The sequence below is a fragment of the Natrix helvetica genome, assembly GCF_964273705.1.
Source record: "Natrix helvetica genome assembly, chromosome: 2".
Classification (NCBI taxonomy): domain Eukaryota; kingdom Metazoa; phylum Chordata; class Lepidosauria; order Squamata; family Natricidae; genus Natrix; species Natrix helvetica.
Genome location: NC_138552.1, coordinates 278,910,223 through 278,929,928, shown reverse-complemented (window position 1 = coordinate 278,929,928; position 19,706 = coordinate 278,910,223). Strand labels below are relative to the sequence as shown.

Here is a 19,706-nt window from a genome sequence, read left to right as displayed (position 1 = left end):
CCAAAGTAATTGGGAAAAAGTCTTCTAACTTGGTGGAGAATTCTAAAATGCTGTTTTTGCTTCTCTCTGAATAACTTTACAAAAGGCACAACCTTTTTTGACTGGCAGAAAAATACATACTGGAGCTTAATTTTAAATATTTAAAAGCAATGTCTGCAAAGTGAGCAGGAGGCTAATAGGTGCAATCTGAATTCATAGTCATCATATAAAGGGAATTAAGTTTTGTCTTTTAATGAACTTTAAAAAACAACAACAATTGTCCGCCTCATTTGGAATCAACTCTGCATTGTGAGAGATGAAATGAAATCCTTCTTTTCTCCCAACTGGAATTAAAGATCTTTTTTTTAAAAAAAAAATTGTATAACAAAAAGAGAGAGTAATTTAAAAACGAAACAAAGAAATCAGAGGGAAAAATGCATCAGAACAAAAAATGTAGAAATGTTCAAATGTATGTTTGCAAATACATACGAGTTCTTGAGAAATATATTTTTATCATCCATATTCAATGGTTTTGTCCAAAATTACACAAATAATATATTATAAAAATAGTTTAATATGGCCAAAATTTATTCTTAGATGGTAGGTTTTCCAAAAACAATGCCTTGTTCAAATTTTTCATTCAAAGAACTTTCCACAATTTTAAATGTGAAAGTATAGTAAAATATGTATTTTATTTTTCCAATGTTATGTAATAAAAAAAAAAACCTGGCAACTGATAACAGGAGCTTGAATTGATTTCTTATGTTGTATCAATTTATATGCATTAGAGATAGAAGACAGTAAACCAACAGTCGACATTTCTGATCAACAACACCACATTCCTATAGTACAAATACTATATTTATATATAGAATATTATTTAGTTCTGTCTAATGTCACCCATGGATCATCTTCATGACTTGTTGAATTACGGTACGTTTTAAAAATGTTAAAAAGAGTTCTTGTGAGATTCACATTGAATGCTCAGATCCCCTTCAAAGTTTTAGACTTTCAAGAGAATCTGTCCAGAGGTGGATTGCTCTGGGTTCAGCTCGGATCAGGCAGACCGGTAGTAGTAACGGTAGGAGGCTCCTCCCACCCACCCGGACGCTTCTGTGCACATGCGAGAGCAAACCGGTAGTAAAAAATTTGGAAACCCACCACTGAATCTGTCATGCCTTATTTAAGAAATGTTTCTGATACATTGAATTCCTTGCTATCATTGAAGAAGACAATGTATCATTGTAGCTGAACCCCCCCCCCCCAAAAAAAAATTATAGAAGAATGATTCAACCTGACTTGAAACAATTTCTGTTGCAAATATATTCAGTCATCTATATTTGCAATTCTGCCTTTCCTTTCCTTGTAGTGAACAAAATTCACTTTGTGTTTATAAAGATGATAATAATAATAAAAAGATGGGGAGAAGAAAGATCATAAGCCAAGGCTTTGCAGATACTTTCCAAATTTCTGATGTCTGCGACAGAGCAGAACAAGGAATGGCATTCCTCTGGAAGTTCAATATACAATTTTATTGTATATGCTCAAATGCTTCTGATGCACAATTGGATCCTTGCTTGCCGACAAAAAAAAAAAAAAACAGCCATTCTTGTTCAATGAATTTTGCTTAACAGTCAAAAAACAGTCATCCGCGGTGGCTAGTTTTCTGCCAGAAATTGCCAGTTCCTGTCCCGTGAGTAGAATGGCTACAGCCTGCTGCTCATTTCCCAACAAACAAATAATTAAAAAACCATTATTATTTTTTCTACCACCTGGTGTGTGTTTTTTAAAGAATTTGATGTCATTGGCTACATATAATCCTATTTAGCAATTGCCTCATGCAGCAACTGTTTGTCATTTGCCGTTACAGCGGCGATGAAAAAGTAACTTTGCATTTAGGACCTTTGCAGCAGTAGTGAAATTCAATTTTTTTTTACTACCAGTTCTGTGGGTGTGGCTTGGTGGGCATGGCAGAGGAAGGATACTGCAAAATCTCCATTCCCTCCCCACACTGGGGGCAGTCAGAGGTGGTATTTGCCGGTTCTCTGAACTACTCAATATTTCCGTTACTGGTTCTCCAGAACCTGTCAGAACCTGCTGAATTTCACCCCTGCTTTGCAGGTCACTGGTATTGTTAAATGAATCTGTATTCCCCATTGACTATGTTCGTAGAAGGTCACAAAAGTTGATCACGTAAACCTGGGGCACTGCAACCATTATATATATCAGGGGCATCAAACTGAAGGCCTATGGGCTGGATCCATCCCGTGGGATGCTTAGATCTGGCCCATGGGGCTGTCCGGGAAACAGTAAAGAGTTGTCCTGTGGTGCAGCTGCCGACCCTCCCAGACTCCGTTTTCAGCTGGGACGGCCTCCTGCAACCTTCTGCCAGTGAAAATCTCCCCACCCCAAGCTTGGTTTGCACTGGCAGAGGCTGCAGGAGGCCATCCTGGCCAAAAACAGGGTCAGGGGGGGGGGCACGCACAGCCCCCTGAGCTCCAATTTCTCTGGCAGAGGACCACGCCCACTGTGGCCCAGTCCAAGGGTGGGTTCCTGCCAGTTCTAACCTCTTCTATAGAAGAGGTTCCACAAATCTACCGTGCCGTTTAGAACCAGTTCCAGCTCCCCCCCCACCCGTCCGCACCACGCTTGCCCCGCCCACCGCTCACTGATTGGCTGGCTCACCAATCACCCCGCCCGCCTCTAAGAGTCCTATCTAAACCTTAAAATCTTAAAGCTGTCAAGTTTGAACATCCTTGGGTTTTTTTTTCTAAAGGGTTAGGGGTGCAAGGGTCTTGAAACTTGACAGCTTTAAGGCTTTTGTGCTTCAATGCCAGAGTTCCTGAGCCAACATGATTTGAGGAGGAATTCTGGGAGTTGAAGTCCACAAGCCTTAAAGCTGTCAATTTTGAACACCTCTGAGGGTTTTTTTTCTAAAGGGTTAGGTGTGCAAGGGTCTTGTAACTTGACAGCTTTAAGACTTGTGTGCTTCAAATGTCAGAGTTTCTGAGCCAACATTTTGGTTGCTAAGCAAGAGCGTTGTTAAGTGAGTTTCACCACATTTTACAAGTTGGCCACGCCCATCCAGTCACATGGCCAGCAAGCCACTCCCACCTGGTCACATGGCCAGCAAGCCACTCCCACAAAGCAGGCCACACGTACAGAAGAGGTTCTAAAAATTTTTTGAAACCCACCACTGCCCCAGTCCCTTCCCCCAGGTCAAACACAACCCAGATGTGGCCCTCAATGAAATCAAGTTTGACACCCCTGATATTTTTGAATCAGTTGCCAAGCACCTGAATATTGATCACATGACCATGAGGATGCTAGGATGATTGTAAGTGTGATAAACAATCATATGTCACTTTTTCAGTTCCATTGTAACTTTGAACAGTCACTAAATGCACCGTTGTAAGTCAAGGACTACCTGTACTGTATGTTTGTGTGTATGTGTGTTTTTCCATTCAGCATCTGAGTTTTGAACTAATTCAGATTTTCAATGGCTTTCAATGGTAGCCCTGATTTAGAGCTTATAGCTGCTCCTCTTTTTTTTTCTCCTTGACTCCATGACCTGGAAAAAATGTAAAGAATTCTTGCAAGGAAAACCTAGCCTAAACTTTAAAAGAAAAGAAAACAAAACCTTTGGCCAAGAGAGTACAGCTTGACTCAGCCTCTGGTTTTATCTTTGCAGGTTGATTTATTATTTTGGTGAGTGGAAATTAAAAGTACTCTTAGAGAGACATTTAATTTTGAAAAGGAGGAAAGAATTCTAGGGCTGATTCTACCCACAAGAGTGGGAAATTCCTGGCCTCATCCATTCTGATGATGATGATCAATTTGCATTTCACAAATAATACAACCCAGGACAATCTGGTAGTTATTCTTCTTTATTTGTCTCTAAGAGTTGTGAGGCAGTTCTCAGATCAAACTAAAGAGAGAATATTTGCTCTCCAAAATCTGACATAACGTATATATTAATGAAATAATTTTAAAAATGTATTCAAGTAGAGAAAACTACTTGTTAACTTTCATGCAGATCAAATGGCACAGAAAATCATGTGTACTGGAGAATATGCCCAAATTGACTTTCATGCCCCCTTCAAAACTTTATATTGTTACATTACATTATTATTTGTAAACCACCCAGAATCATTTAGGGGAAATAGGCAATGTAGAAATTGGATAAGTAAATAAGCTGCTGAAAACAAATTCAGCCTTGGAAAATAGAGAAACTGAAAAGACATTAATCATCATTCCTTGACTACTGCCATCTAATAACTAAACTATATGTTATCCATGTCAAGGAGTTTCTGAAATCACTACTACTGGCAGTGGAACAGTTAACGACAACAATATATTGATTATGTTGCACTTAGAAACTAATTGTGCAAACAGGAATGCATATCAATAGGACACAAAAAATGCAAAATAGAAATTAAAACGCTAGACTTCTCCAACTCTAATGGCAAAATGGAATCTCAACTAGGTAATCGCTTTCTACTAAAAGAAATAAATAAGCTAGAACTTATAAAATCTACTAACAATAGATTAACTGTTAGTAACGGTGCTAATTATATCAAGTTATTAAGCAATGTGCTTTATCAGTGATAATTACCATGAAGCTGGGATTTATGGAAAGTGCTTTTGAGCTGCATTATATGTGATCATAGTTCTGCTTACTGTACATGCTGTTAATTTCCTATTTTCTAATTTAACCCCTTCTATATGGCACGTTATAGGGACGCGGTGGCTCAGTGGGCTTGTCGATCAGAAGGTCAGCAGTTCCGCGGTTCATATCCCTAGCGTCGTGTAACGGAGTGAGCTCCCATTACTTGTCCCAGCTTCTGCCAACCTAGCAGTTCAAAAGCATGTAAAAAATGCAAGTAGAAAAATAGGGTTTTTTGGTGGGAAGGAATACAAAACACTTGGAATACTGCATTCAGTTCTGGTCACCACGATGTAAAAAAGATGTGGAGATTCTAGAAAGAGTGCAGAGAAGAGCAACAAAGATGATTACGGGACTGGAGACTAAAACATATGAAGAACAGTTGCAGGAACTGGGTATGTTTAGCTTAAGAGAAAGAAGGACTAGGGGAGACATGATAGCATTGTTCCAATGTCTCAGGGGTTGCCACAAAGAAGAGGGAGTCAAACTATTCTCCAAGACAACTGAGGGTAGAACAAGAAGCAATGGGTGGAAACTAATCAAGGAGAGAAGCAACTTAGAACTGAGGAGAAATTTCCTGACAGTTAGAACAATTAATCAGTGGAACAGCTTGCCTCCAGAAGTTGTGAATGCCCCAACACTGGAAGTTTTTAAGAAGATGTTGGATAGCTATTTGTCTGAAACGGTATAGGGTTTCCTGCCTAGGCAGGGGGTTGGACTAGAAGACCTCCAAGGTCCCTTCCAACTCTACTATTTTATTGTATTGTATTGAAGGCAACACCGTTCCGTGCCCCTTTGGCATTTAGTCATGCCAGCCACATGACCACAGAGACATCTTTAGAGAGCACTGGCTCTTCAGCTTAGAAACAGAGATGAGCACTGCCGCCTAGAATCGGGAACAACTAGAACATATGTGAGGGGGAATCTTTACCTTTTGTATGGCACGTCAGAGGTAAAAGTAGGGTTGAGCTTTGATTGCATGACTATGGCCACAATCTTAACTGTTTGGATTCCCCCCTCCCCAAGAACTGACCTGGTTGAAACAAAATCAAACCAGTGGAGCAGGGACCTGTTTGTCCTTCAAGAGTAGGAAACTAAAGTCATGAATACTAATACTTTTCTTATAGGGCTACAATAACAGAATCTTGCAAGTCTGAATGCAGCTCCCTCCCCGCTCTCTTTATCTTTGAAAGAAGTAGAGTGGTTTGATCTGAAATCCTATCTCATGTTACAGTTCTATCCCAGACTCAGATCTCTTTTATCCAGAGGTGGTATTCAGCATGTTCTGACCAGTTCTAGAGAACCAGTAGTGGAAATTTTGAGTAGTTCAGAGAACCGGTAAATACCACCTCTGACTGTTCCCGCTCCCATCTATTCTCTACCTCCTGAGTCCCACCTGATAGAGGGGGAATGGGGATTTTACAGTATCCTTCCCCTTCTGCCAAGCCACACCCACCAAGCCACACCACGCCCGCCAAGACACGCCCACAGAACCGGTAGTAATTTTTTTTTAATCCCACCATTGCTTTTCTCTGACCAAAGTCTTGGTTGTGACTTTTCCTCCTGTTGCTCGAGGTGATTCCTTATGTCCATTACAAGTCTATGGCAGGTATTAAGAGCTCCTCGGAAACGAAGGAAACAAGCCCCTCAGAAAGTGGTTTCTGCCTGATGTGATTCTTCTTGTTTTTAATTCATAGGCTCCCAAAATGGCAAAGCAAAGGAAAGAAGAGGGCAGCGCCAATGTTTTGTCCATGTTTGAACAAAGCCAGATTCAGGAATTTAAGGAGGTACGTTCCATTTACTGCTTCATGATTTTAAATTAATTGATTGGGAAGACACATTAATATGGAGCTCTTTGTTTCTTAAATGTTCCTGTGGGAAATTTTATTGTGAAGGACAAAAGAGGAAGAGAAGGAAGAGCTGGCATCTAATGTGGGTCACTTCCATTTTTGACCTGCGAATGGTGGGGAGAAGGGCTTACAAGTAGTCCTCATTTAAAGTCTACTTGTTCAGCAGTTCAAAGTTATGACAGTGTTGGACAAATGGTACTTATGACAGGTCTTGGATTTCCACCTATTGCAACGTCCCCACAGTCACACAATTGTGATTTCTGATGTTCTCTGCCAACTTCCCACATACAAAGTCAATGCCCTCAGGGAGCCAGAAGTTGCGATCATGTGAGATCCTTATTTCACAATTTATGTAGTCCTCACTTAAGCATGGCAAATTGTGTCTGCCAGAGTTGCCATTGCTAAGTGACACAATCATGGGACACTGTCCTTTATGGCTGTGTTGCTTAATGGTGGCAGTTCTGGTCCCAATTGCCATCATACTCCTACCTATAATGTCATTTACCCTGGAAAGCAAGAAGTCTTCTTGCTAACACCCTGGAGGGAGGGCAGGACACAAAGAAGTCAAGGCTATGTCCACAACCACACAGTTGAAGCCTTGTCCTGTGTACTTGTGATGTCTTTGCTTGTACAAAACGACAAAACTTGGATCACACGGTTGCTACTACCAAGGTTGCTAAAACCAACCTAGCTCTGGAATAATAAACATAACATCCAGTAGACTGGGGGGGGGGGGGGGACACGACAATTTGTTACTGCAAGTACATCTTATTTATGAAGCAGAGCAGATGGTTTACGGATAACTTGCAATTTTAAAAGAGCAGCAATTAAAGCTTTATTTGCTAAATCAAAGGGGTTTGATTGAAATTTGAAGCCTGCCATTCATATGTGATGGACTGCAATTCCCAACATATCCAGCCAACGTGGATAATGGGCATGCTAGCTGAGGATAATGTGAACTGCAGTGCAACACACCTGGGAAGCATCAAGTGGGATTGGTTAAGATTGTGCTGAGATAATTGAAAAGGATTAAAAATCATTCTTGTTTGTGATGGTGGAAATTCATCCATCATCATCCATCATCATCCATCATCATCATCATCCTATTTATTCTGGCTAGACAATTTAATAGTTATTTAACCACTCAGGGCATTCATTTTAAAAAGTAAAAGTTAAGCAAAGGAGTCTTCATTTATCATACAGTCTAAAACCGTGGTGGCAAACCTATGGCACACAGGCCACAGGTGGCACGTGGAGCCATTTCTGAGGGCACGTGAGGAGTTGCCCTGTTAGCTCCAGCGCACATGTGCTTGTTGGCCAGCTAATTTTTGCCGTTTTTCGCCCTCCAGAGGCTTCAGGAGGCTTTCCTGAAGCCTGCGGAGAGGAAAAAATGGCCCAACGCGTCTCCTGGAAGTCCGGAGGCTTCAGTGAGGCCTGCACGCATGCGCCGGGGGGAGGGGTGTTGTGTGTGGGGGGAGGGCTTTGCATTATGAGTGTGGTCACACGTGCTCCCCCCCGCTCCCTCCCGCTTTTGACGTGTCTTGACAAAAAAGTTGGCCATCACTGATCTAGAAGGAGTATTATAAACAGAAGGCCAAACTGCAAAAAAAATAAACTATTGTGCAGCAATCTTTGTGTAAAATATTTGAGGACACAGTGGCAAGCATTTTTCACAGTTTCTACACCTGATCTCAAGTAAGTTTTGAGATCTCAGATTGCCTATGCCTACATTGAAAAGGTGGAGCAGTAACCATCAGTGTGAAATACTTTATACAGGGAGTCAGAGTTTGTTACACCTGTTGTAACAACTGGGATGCTTTACAGGTAGCATATTTTTCAGAGTATAAGACACACCTTTCCCCCCAAAAAAGAGGATGAAAATCTGGGTGCGTCTTATCTACTGAATACAGAATTTTTGGCCTCCTGAAATCCTACCCCCCTTTGTAAAAATGGCCATGCATAGGCTTTAGGAGGCTTGTAGAGTGCTTCCCGGGGGTAGGGAGGGCAGAAATGAGCAAAAAACGGACTGTTTTGGGGAGGTCTGCAGAGTGCAAACACTTTTTTTTTTCAATTTGCCTCTTCAAAATCTTGGTGCATCTTATACTCCAGTGTGTCTTATACTCCAAAAAATACGGTAGTTCTTGAATTATGACCACAACATAGCCTGGAATTCTGGTCATGTCATTGCAGTCATAATTCAAGATACCACATGACTGGACTCAATTCTATGAGTAAAAAGCAAGTCACCACAGTTGTTAAATGAATCTTATGGTCAGCAAGTGAACCCAGCATATCCAGTGGGTGTTTTCTGCCATTTTTTTTCCTGGAACATAAATCGTTGTAAATCACAGTGACATGACGGCACCACTGTAACCTGTAAATGTAAGTCAGTTGCTAAGTGCCTGAAATGTGATCATAGGACTGGGGGTGGATGGGGGTTAAGTTAAGAGCCGCAGTGGCACAGTGGTTAGAGTGTAGTACTGTAGGCTACTTCTGTTGCCTGCCGGCTGCCTGCAATTTGGCAGTACGAATCTCACCAGGCTCAAGGTTGACTCAGCCTTCCATCCTTCTGAGGTCGGTAAAATTAGGACCCAGATTGTTGGGGGTAATAAGCTGACTCTGTAAACAATACAATACAATACAATACAATACAATACAATACAATACAATACAATACAATACAATACAATACAATACAATAGTAGAGTTGGAAGGGACCTTGGAGGTCTTCTAGTCCAACCCCCTGCCTAGGCAGGAAACCCTATACCGTTTCAGGCAAATGGCTATCCAACATCTTCTTAAAGACTTCCAGTGTCTGTAAACTGCTTAGAGAGGTCTGTAAAGAACTGTGAAGTGGTATATAAGTCTAATGGCTACTGCTATTAACAGAATAACAGAATTGGAAGTCTTCTAGTCCAACCTCCTGCTCAGGCAGGAAACCCTATACCATTTCAGACAAACGGTTGTCCAGTTTCTTCTTTAAAATCTCAAGTGTTGCAGCACCCACAACTTATGGAGGCAAGTCATTCTACTAATTAATACTCTCAGGGAATTTCTCCTTATTCTAGGTTGCTTCTCTCCTTGATTAGTTTCCACCCATTACTTCTTGTCCTGCCCTCAGTTGGCAGCTGTAACAGGGAGGACGAGTCATAAGAAGCTTTTTAAAAGTCTGTTGTAACAATGTCATTCCTGTCTTCTGATACAAAAATTTGAAGAGCAATTGGGATCTGCTGGTTCTTTGCATTCCAAATATTGATTCATGTTTTGTTCCTCAATAGGCATTCACTATCATGGATCAGAACCGAGATGGTTTCATTGACAAGGCTGACCTGAGAGACACTTTTGCTGCACTGGGTAAAGATTAAAAAATCACCGTAAAATGTGTCATTTGCTGTAATACTCTTTTATTTATTAAAAAGTTTCTTTGGAGGAGGGGTTATCCTAAGTGTATCAGCACACTGCAAGTGCTTCTTAGTTGGCATAAGGGCAACAGAATGTTGGCCAGGGAAGACAGCTTCTAGGTTAGAGATCCTGTATTACATAGAACAGCATACACATGGATGGGGAAAACTGGACTTTAACTAAGCTTGTGCGATATTGGCCAAACCTGCTAAAATTGATTGACACTGTCCTTAGTATCAAGGAATCTTGCACGTAGCCCAGGGGTGACTAGAGCTGATAGCCAAGAGTTGCCAGTGTATTCCCCAAGAGGAAACAGTTTATGTAGTTAGTCTAATAACTTCAGTGAAATTAGATAAAGTCAAATTGAAATATCAGATTATAGAACATATATAGAAGTGATAGAGGAGAATATTTGTAGCTCTGGGCTGGAATGAGGGGGCCCTTGGTGCTCTCTGACCTTAGTTCTTTAGATGTTTCATTATCAAACTAGGTAACATCTTCAGTGTACTGATGATGTTACCTAGTTTGGTAATAGAACGTCTGTAAGAAAGCAACCAAAGACAGAGAGCATCCTCATATATAGAAGCCTTATTTGGCCTAGTAATATTAGTAATATTTCAGCAATCATCTTATGTTCTTCCAGACCATAGTGACTTGATTCATTACTGCATTTGATATTTCCTTGGCTTTCATAGTACATAATCAGAATATTACCCCACAGGGCGTATGAATGTTAAAATGGAAGAGTTGGAAGCAATGATCAAGGAAGCTCCAGGTGCCATCAACTTTACTGTCTTCCTTACTATGTTTGGTGAGAAACTGAAAGGTAAGGAGTAATCAGATGAGAATGGCATGTGTGGAACAGTGACGTGCGGTGAGGTTTATGGCTGGTGAGGCTGGTGAGGCTGGTGACGTCATCAGGAAGGCGGGGAATGGGACCACGTGTGCTGGAGGCAAAAAAAAAAAGTTCCTACGGACTTGTGGACCACAGGATTGTGGATGGTTGTACCCCAATGCCTTGTTGAAAAGGTACCTCCTCAATCAGAAACGAACAGACAGACAGGCAAACAAACATTTACCTGTAAATGACTGTTTTTTTGTTTTAAGTGCAACAATATGCACGTGAACAACTGCCTTAAACTCAAATGTATATCGTTCTAAACTTGACTGTAAAAAATATGATTTCTGTAACAGAGTTGTCAAAGTCTGGAATGCTCCACCTGATCCAGCTGCCTGAGCTACAAATGTTCATAGTTTCAGTTGCAAATTGTCTTCCGTGGACCTTACTTAAGTAGTCAGTAGAGGGGACGTGCATAAGTGCACTAATGTGCCTATTGTTCCTGTCATTGTATTTTTTCTTTTATTCTTGTTCACGTATAAATTAAAAAAAACAACAACCCAGAACAGTCTGTTGGGTGTGTGGAGAATATTCTGAAGGTCCAGAGATGATGTTGGAGAGTAGCTTTCCAATGTCAAGGGCCATTCCTACCCTGTTTCCCCGAAAATAAGACCTCCCCGGATAATAAACCCAATCGGGCTTTTGAGCGCATGCGCTAAAATAAGCCCTCCCCTGAAAATAAGCCCTCCTGAAAATATTACAACTCAGCAGCAGCCACGAGGTGGCCACGCTCGCCGCCTCCTGCACCTCGGAAATAATACAATAATACAATAGCAGAGTTGGAAGGGACCTTGGAGGTCTTCTAGTCCAACCCTCTGCCTAGGCAGGAAACCCTATACCGTTTCAGACAAATGGCTATCCAACATCTTCTTAAAGACTTCCTGTTTGTCATACTTAGCAACATAAATTTTGGCCTAAGTTGTCATAAGTTGAGGACTACCTGTAGTAAAATATCCTATGTCATCCTTGTGATTTACTCCCAGTGCTATGCTGTAGAGCAGTGGTTCCCAAACTTTTTCAGTCCACCACCCCCTTGGTGCTACAAACTGATCCTCAGTGCCCCCCACCCAATGGTGGAATTCAATTTTTTTTACTACTGGTTCTGTGGGCGTGGCTTGGTGGACATGTCTGGGGGATCATGTGACTGGGCGGTTTGTAACAGGAAAATTCAAAACTATAACAATTACAATACAATACAATACAATAGCAGAATTGGAAGGGACCTTGGAGGTCTTCTAGTCCAACCCCCTGCCTAGGCAGGAAATCCTATACCGTTTCAGACATATGGCTATCCATCATCTTCTTAAAGACTTCCAGTGTTGGAGCATTCACAACTTCTGGAGGCAAGCTGTTCCACTGATTAATTGTTCTAACTGTCAGGAAGTTTCTCCTCAGTTCTAAGTTGCTTCTCTCCTTGATTAGTTTCCACTCATTGCTTCTTGTTCTACCCTCAGATGCCTTGGAGAATAGTTTGACTCCCTCTTCTTTGTGGCAGCCCCTGAGATATTGGAAGACTGCTATCATGTCTCCCCTAGTCCTTCTTTCTATTAAACTAGACATACCTAGTTCCTGCAACTGTTCTTCATATGTTTTAGTCTCCAGTCCACTAATCATCTTTGTTGCTCTTCTCTGCACTCTTTCTAGAGTCTCCACATCTTTTTTACATCGTGGTGACCAAAACTGAATGCAGTCTTCCAAGTGTGGCCTTACCAAGGCATTAAAAAATGGTATTAACATAATAATAAGACCTCCCAGAAAATAAGACCAAGCGCTTATTTCAGGGGTCCAAAGAAAATAAGACCCTGACTTATTTTCGGGAAAAGACAGTACCAAAGAAGCAACTTTATGAGCAAGAGTAACTTACCACCTGTGTCTACATAATGCACGTTTTAGATCAGATGCTAAGGCAAAATTAAAGGAGAGGAGAAATTTCTAGATTAGCATCTTGTATGGAAAAAAACCATCACATTCACCCATTAAGTCGGAGGTGGGTTGCCACCGGTTCGGGCGAAGCAGTAATGGTGTTTTGGCCCTGGTTGCCCAAACTGGCAGCAAACTGGCCCCTGAACCAGTTCCCTGGTCGGTGATGCTGTTTTTTGCTAATTTTTTCATGTTCTGCTCATGTGCAGAACAATTTAAAGTCAACTGTGCACACGCGTGCAAAGTGAACCAACAACAACACCGGCAGCAACCACCCCCCCTGCATAAAGTCATTGATTTGTTTGGATGCAGCATGTCCCTTTTTTTCTAATTGGAATCTTCTATTCTTTCTCTTTGCTGAATGACCCTGAATGGGGGTGGGGCTGCTTGAACCCTGCTGGTTCAGGAAAGGGAAAAGAGGTTTTAAAAGCTAAGAAAGAGGGGGGGGGGCGGGGAGGAAGGGAAGGGAGAAAGAAAGAGAAAGAAAAAGAAAGAAGGAATTTCACTATTTAGCCGGGATTCAGCAAAAATAAATGCTGTCATTTTAAATCGGAACTGAGCATGCCTGGCTGTGAAATTCTTGGGAGTTGAAGTCCACAAATCTTAATGCTGCAAACTTTAAATTGAAGCCTGCTTTAAATTGAAAAGCTGTTCAAAAGGAAGTTTGCAAAGTGACATGCAGCAGTTTGTTTCTGGGTCAACTGAACAATAAACTGGATAAAAGGTAGGATTCTTATATGGTTCTATGTTTTTGAAGTTTTGGGGGTTGTGCAACATGGGCTTTGTGTTTCTAAAAGGGTTTGGATCATTCCCTGCTTGTGAATGGAGCCAAACTTTCTATAGGCTCATTATGTCATTATCTCTTATCTGGCAGGAATGTGGAATGAGTCTTTCTGGGAGTAATATTTTAGGGGGGGGGGTTGGTTGCTTCCCACAGAGGGAAGGGAGAAAGAAAGAAAGAAAGAAAGAAAGAAAGAAAGAAAGAAAGAAAGAAAGAAAGAAAGAAAGAAAGAAAGAAAGAAAGAAAGAAAGAAAGAAAACCAGCACAGCAATTTAGGGCTAGAAGGCTACTCAGAGGTCATCTAGTCCAACCCCCTGCTGCAGCAGGAAACCTTACATTGTCTGGATTATTTTGGTCCCTCTAACAGAGAGGAAAATTGCCAGAAAGTAGAAGAAGTTTACTAGGACAAGGCTGCCATGCAGAGGAAGGCAGAGATAGTCCTTGACTAATGGCTACAATTGAGCCCAAAATTTTGGTTGCTGAGTAAGAGTGTTGTTAAGTGAGCTTCACCACATTTTACCCAATCCATGACATCTCCTGGTGAGTGACATCAAGTTGGCCACACCCACCCATTCACATAACCACCACGCCCACAGAATAGGCCATGCCCACAGAATAGGTAGTAAAAAAAATTGAAACCCACCCCTGGGGTGGAGGGACTACAGATCACATCCACAAAGAACATAACTCAAGATGAGAATATTATGGAATGAGACCACATCATTTGAAGAAAGGCCTTTCCCTATATATTCCAATGTAAATCTTAAGATTTTCTTTGTACATATCCTCCAGCTGCTTTCCATTAATAAGATTCAGTAAATCACTACTTCCTATTCAATTAATTGTTCAACTAATAGAACCTGATCCTCTCATAGTTGCCTAAATTTTGAGAATATATACACACACAAACACACACACACACACACACAAATTAATCAACTAAATTTATCAATTAAATTTCAATTTACTGGCTGATAAAGCAAATTTTGACTTCAATCCTCGATCTAGAGTGATTGAGCTCAATAAGGATTATTTCAAAGTAGTTTGTTAGGGTCAGAATTTTTATTTTTTCTCTGCAAAGGCCATCATGGGAGGAGATGTTCAAAGCCCTTCTATTTAGCTCAGACACATCTGTATCCCTAAGGAACTACTTTGTTTCAAAATGAAATATTTACTAAGACAAATATTCCTGCAATCAGTCCTAATTCAGGTTGGCTTGCGGAATGCTAATTAATAGCCTGTTAGTTTAGCATTCCAAAAATGGTTATTGTTGATTCTGTAGATTGTTGACATGAACAAGAGTTCCTGAGTTGATATGGGGGTAGGATGAGGGAATGGACTAAATACGATAACGTTGTATTATTAATTTAAAAGTAAGCCAATAAGATTTAGGTCAGTCTGAGTCTCATGAGATGAGAGGAATAGGCAGACATCTCCTGCCCTCCTTTTCTCATTTTAAGAGCTGGAGCAGATCAAGGATTTGATAGATAGAAGAGTGGTGTCTTTTGGACTGAGGACCTGTCCTTCCTGGTTCAATCCTGAGAGATGCCTCCCTGCTTACTTGTGATGGATGATTAGGAGAACTGGGCATGTCTACCTATCAAAGAGAAGAAGCAGGGGTAACATGATAACGGTTTTCCAGTATTTATCTATTTTTTTAAACAAAGTTTTATTGGTTTTTTTAAAATTTTACAGGGAAAAAGGTAGTGGAAAGGTACAAATTTTGGTGGTTGCAATGTGCGATAGGTGCCCCCTCCCTCCATACTCAAAGTATACATTTACAGAAAATTCATTACTAAATAGTAACATATAGTCAGCATATAGATTCAACTAATAATTTCGGTCAACTTATGTCAAGCAGATTTTCTTATTCATTTTTGTGATCTGAGTTTCCTCGGTGTCGCCCCATCTCCCCCTGCTGGCAGAGCTCCGGCCCCTCCCGTGTCCTGTGTATCTGGTGTAGGATCATCTGGTTTTTCTAAGAGAGCTTTGTTTTTTTCCATAAAGGCCTGTGCCTCTATGGGTGTGTTAATTCTAACTCTTGTGTCCTCCCAGAATACTAGCATACCTTCAGGCATCAGCCATCTGAACCACACCCCCTTCTGGTATAATCTCTTCGCTAGCTGCGAATAGCTTTTTCTTTTTTCCCTCACTTTCTTGGGGATCTGTTTCAGAATGGTTATTTGCCTGTCCTGGTATTTCAAATCTTGCCCCCTTTGTGCACTCAGAATTTCATCTCTTGTACTTTTTCTAAGAAATTTAATGTGTACCTCCCTGGGTACGTAATGTGTTCTAGCATAAGCTGAGTTCACTCTATAAACCAAATCTATTTCCCACCCCATCTGTTGTTTCTCTCTCTGGATGTATTCAGCCAAAATACTTGTCATAATGTCCCTTATATTTTCATCATCTGCCTCCATCACATTTTGAAATCTAAGGTAAAATGACATTCTCTCACATTCTATTTTCATCTGTTGGGTATCAAGTTCTTTGTTCCCCTTCTGCACCCCTTCCATCCCCTCCCTCATCTCAGCCGTCCCACCCTCCAAAAGATCCAGTCTCTGTGAGTTTTTATTGATTTGGGCCTGGTTCTCTTTAATTTCTTCTTTCATCTCCTTTAGTTGTTTTTTATTTCCTCTTGTCCCTGTAGGAGTTGCTGAAACATTTGTTGAAACTCAGTCTCTGTAGTTTTAGGTTGCATCAAGGCTGTTATCGTTGATTGTGTACTAGGACTGGACGTTGCAGATGTCGGGGCAGAAGCAGCAAATCCAGGCTTTCCAGGAGGTGGTTTTTTAGGAGACATTGTTTATAGGATAAAGAGTTCAGTCAGTACAGGGAGAGATCAGTCAGAGAGGTAGAACAGCCAGGAGAGTCCAGGAGACAGAAGGTCCAGGCAGAAGAGGATTTTTCTAATCACCCTGGCAATAGAGTAAAGTTTTTCACTCCAGGGAGTCCAAAAGATAGCAGTCAACAAGAGATTTGTCTGAGTAGCACGGAGACAAAGACCGGAAGCCTGAAGTTTTAAAGGTGGAGTCAGGTTTCACAGTTCATAAAGACAGTGGAAGTGTGCCATCTTGCCCTGCCAGCTTCGGGCTTAGAGGCATAAAAAGTTTTCAAAGTTTCCAAACTTTCCAGATCATCATTCCATTGTAGATTTAAGTTCAAAATTCGCCATTAATAGGAGCGTGACATCCTTAGTTGGCTCTCCCCCCTCCTCCTTCCCTTGGGGCTGAGAGCAAAATTGTTTCAAGCCGCCTGTCCGAGGGGGGGAAAAATCCCCCTCCCTCCAGCCACGCTTCTCCAGCCAAGCCGAAAATGAAGTTTAAACTGCTGGCAATTTTTCCAAGTTAGTGAAGGGAATGAGAGGGAGTTGTCGCCTCACCGCACCGCAGCCGCGTCCTTCTGCTTGTTTTTTTCTTCCGTCAGCCTCGCAGCGAAGACGCTGGAGCATCCCCCATCATGCTCCCTGGTGCCTAGAGTGAAGCGGGGGGGCCCCCGGCCACCACCGATCCAGGGGATCCCCCGCGGTGCCGCTCCTCCGGCAGGAGCCTCTACGGGGTGTCCTGTGCCCCCCAAGGAGTGGGGAGCCCACCGGGAAAGCACGGGGCGAGCAAGGCTTGCCCATTGCTGTCAGCCGCCGGAACCGGAAGTCCAATGGTTTTCCAGTATTGAGGGGCAGTCACAGAGATGAGGAAGTCAATGTATTCTCCAAAGCAGCTGTGGATTGGCCAAGAAGCAAAGAATGGGGAAAAAATGAAGGAGACAAGCCACCTAGAACTAAGGACAAATTTCCTGACAGGTACAACAATTAATCAATGGAACAGTTTTCCTCCCAGAGTTGTGGATGCTTATAAGAGATCGGACAACCATTTGTCTGAAATGCTATAGACCAGTGATGGCGAACCTATGGCACATATGCCACAGGTGGCACGCAGAGCCATTTGTCAGGGCATGCGAGGCGCTACCCTGTCAACTGGCCAGGAAGTCACTTCCGGTTTGCTCGGAGGGTCATTTTGAGCGCTCCGAAGGCATCAGGGAAGCCTCCGGATGGTCCCTGAAGCCTTCGAAGCGCTCAAAACGATCCTCCGAGCAAACAGGAAGTGACTTCTGGTTTGCTCAGAGGGTCATTTTGAGCGCTCCGAAGGCTTCAGGGACCGTCCGGAGGCTTCCCTGACGCCTCAGGAGGGCGTCCGGGGGGGCAGGGGAGGCTGTTTTCGCCCTCCCTAGGCTCCTATAAAGCCTCTGGAGCCTGGGGAGGGTGAAAAAAGCATGTAAAAATGGGGAGATCGCGCCTGTAGTGCACGCATGCACACTGGGGGGGTCACGCATTGCATTATGGGTGTGGCACGCCCGCACACGAGTCTCCTGCACTCCCCCCACTTATGACACACGAGCCAAAAAAGTTCACCATCGCTGCTATAGACTTTCCTACCTAAGCAGGAGGTTGGAATAGAAGACCTCCAAGGTCCCTTCCCAGCCCTATGATTCTATGATTTCCTGAAATACTGGCCTGGTTTGGATGCCTTCCTTACCTAAATGACTTCTTCCGACATGTTTCAGACCTATAGCCTGGCCTGCTTGGTTGAGTGAAGAGACATCTAGACAGTTTTTCCAAGCCCCCCCCCCCCCCGGATGACTGCAGCATTTCTATGAATTGGCAGCAACTATAGTATTCCGATATCTCAGGGGCTGCCACAAAGAAGAGGGAGTCAAGCTATTCTCCAAAGCACCTGAGGACAAGAAGCAATGGGTGGAATCTAATCAAGGAGAGAAGCAACCTAGAACTAAGGAGAAATTTCCTGACATTGACATTCGGTGACATTTCACTGAAATTAATCAGTGAAACACTTGTGGGTGCTCCAACACTGGAAGTTTTAAAGAAGAGGTTGGATAACCATTGGTCTGAAATGGTATAGTGCCTTGATGGCGAACCTATGGCATGCGTGCCCAAAGTGCCACATGGAGCCATGGAGCCTGGCATGCTACGTCACCCATTCCTCTTCCGGGTGTCTGGTGCATATGCACATGCGACAATCAGCTGGCCTTGGTGCATATGCGGCAGTGCCGGAAACTGGAAGAGATGGTCTTCCATTTTCTGGCATGAGCATACGCACTGGCCAGCTGATTGTCGTATGTGCATGCGCACCAGCAACCGGAAGGTGAGCTTGCTTGGACGCATGCGCGCTGGAAACCAAAAGTTCATTTTTCAGTGCGCACATGCCCCCTGGGAAGCTCCTCTTCCGGGTTGCAGCCCTGACAAGTGTGTGTGTGTGTGCACGCGTGTTCCCTTTGCAGCACTCGGTGCTGAAAAGCTTTGCCATCACTGGTATAGTGTTTCCTGCCTAAGCAGGGGGTTGGACTAGAAGACCTCCAAGGTCCCTTCCAACTCTGTTATTCTGTTCTGTTCTATTCTGTTCTATTCTATTCTATTCTATTCTATTCTATTCTATTCTATTCTATTCTATTCTATTCTATTCTATTCTATTCTATTCTATTCTATTCTATTCTATTCTATTCTATTCTATTCTATTCTAGTAGATGGCAGGAGTGGTGAAGCAACTTTAGCCATGTGGGGGAAGATTCCTGCATCCTTCAAGCTGGGAGATGCTTTCTTTGTCAAGGATCAATGGCCTTCAGAAAAAATCTGTTGGCAGAACAGGAGTCCATGGAGCTGAAACCAGGAATGAGTGGAGAAAGAGCTGAACATATGTGGGACAGCAAGTCTCTCTCTTTCAGGCACTTCCTTCTTTCTCTGCCAAGCAGCAAGGTCTAAAGATCCTTAGACATTATCACCAACATCTGAGCTTGCAGGGGGCGATTAGGCCGAGGAAGTGCATGATGTTCTTCTCTGCCTAAAATCTGTCCTACAGCTTTTTGTTGCGCTGGATAGTCTAAGATGCCAGCGCATTCTGCACTCAAGAGCAAAACAGTTGTGAACAACCCAGTTGAGATCAACTCCCATAGAAGTTGTCTCTTTCACTAATGGGCTTATATCCATTAAAGATTTGTGTTTGTTTTTTTAAGTCTCCAGCATTGGAGTTTTTCTACTCTCTCTGATGGGGAAAAATGTTCTGACCCAGGCTTCCTTAAAAAGCAAGAAACAGAGTCTTGGTCCCAGCAAAACCCCTTTTATTTACACGATTGTGAATTCAATACAATACAATACAATAGTAGAGTTGGAAGGTACCTTGGAGGTCTTCTAGTCCAACC

At 42.5% G+C, this 19,706-nt stretch overlaps 1 protein-coding gene across 1 annotated transcript in view; it reads left to right on the top strand.

Annotated features, from left to right (window-relative positions):
• The window catches only part of MYL10 (myosin light chain 10), a 55,131-nt gene that overhangs the window by 10,434 nt on the left and 24,991 nt on the right, over nucleotides 1-19,706 (top strand). The window contains exons 2-4 of the mRNA XM_081940824.1: nucleotides 6,343-6,432; nucleotides 9,774-9,849; nucleotides 10,619-10,723. Of these exons, the coding sequence (XP_081796950.1) occupies nucleotides 6,343-6,432; nucleotides 9,774-9,849; nucleotides 10,619-10,723 (271 nt within the window). The remainder of the gene's footprint in view (nucleotides 1-6,342; nucleotides 6,433-9,773; nucleotides 9,850-10,618; nucleotides 10,724-19,706) is intronic.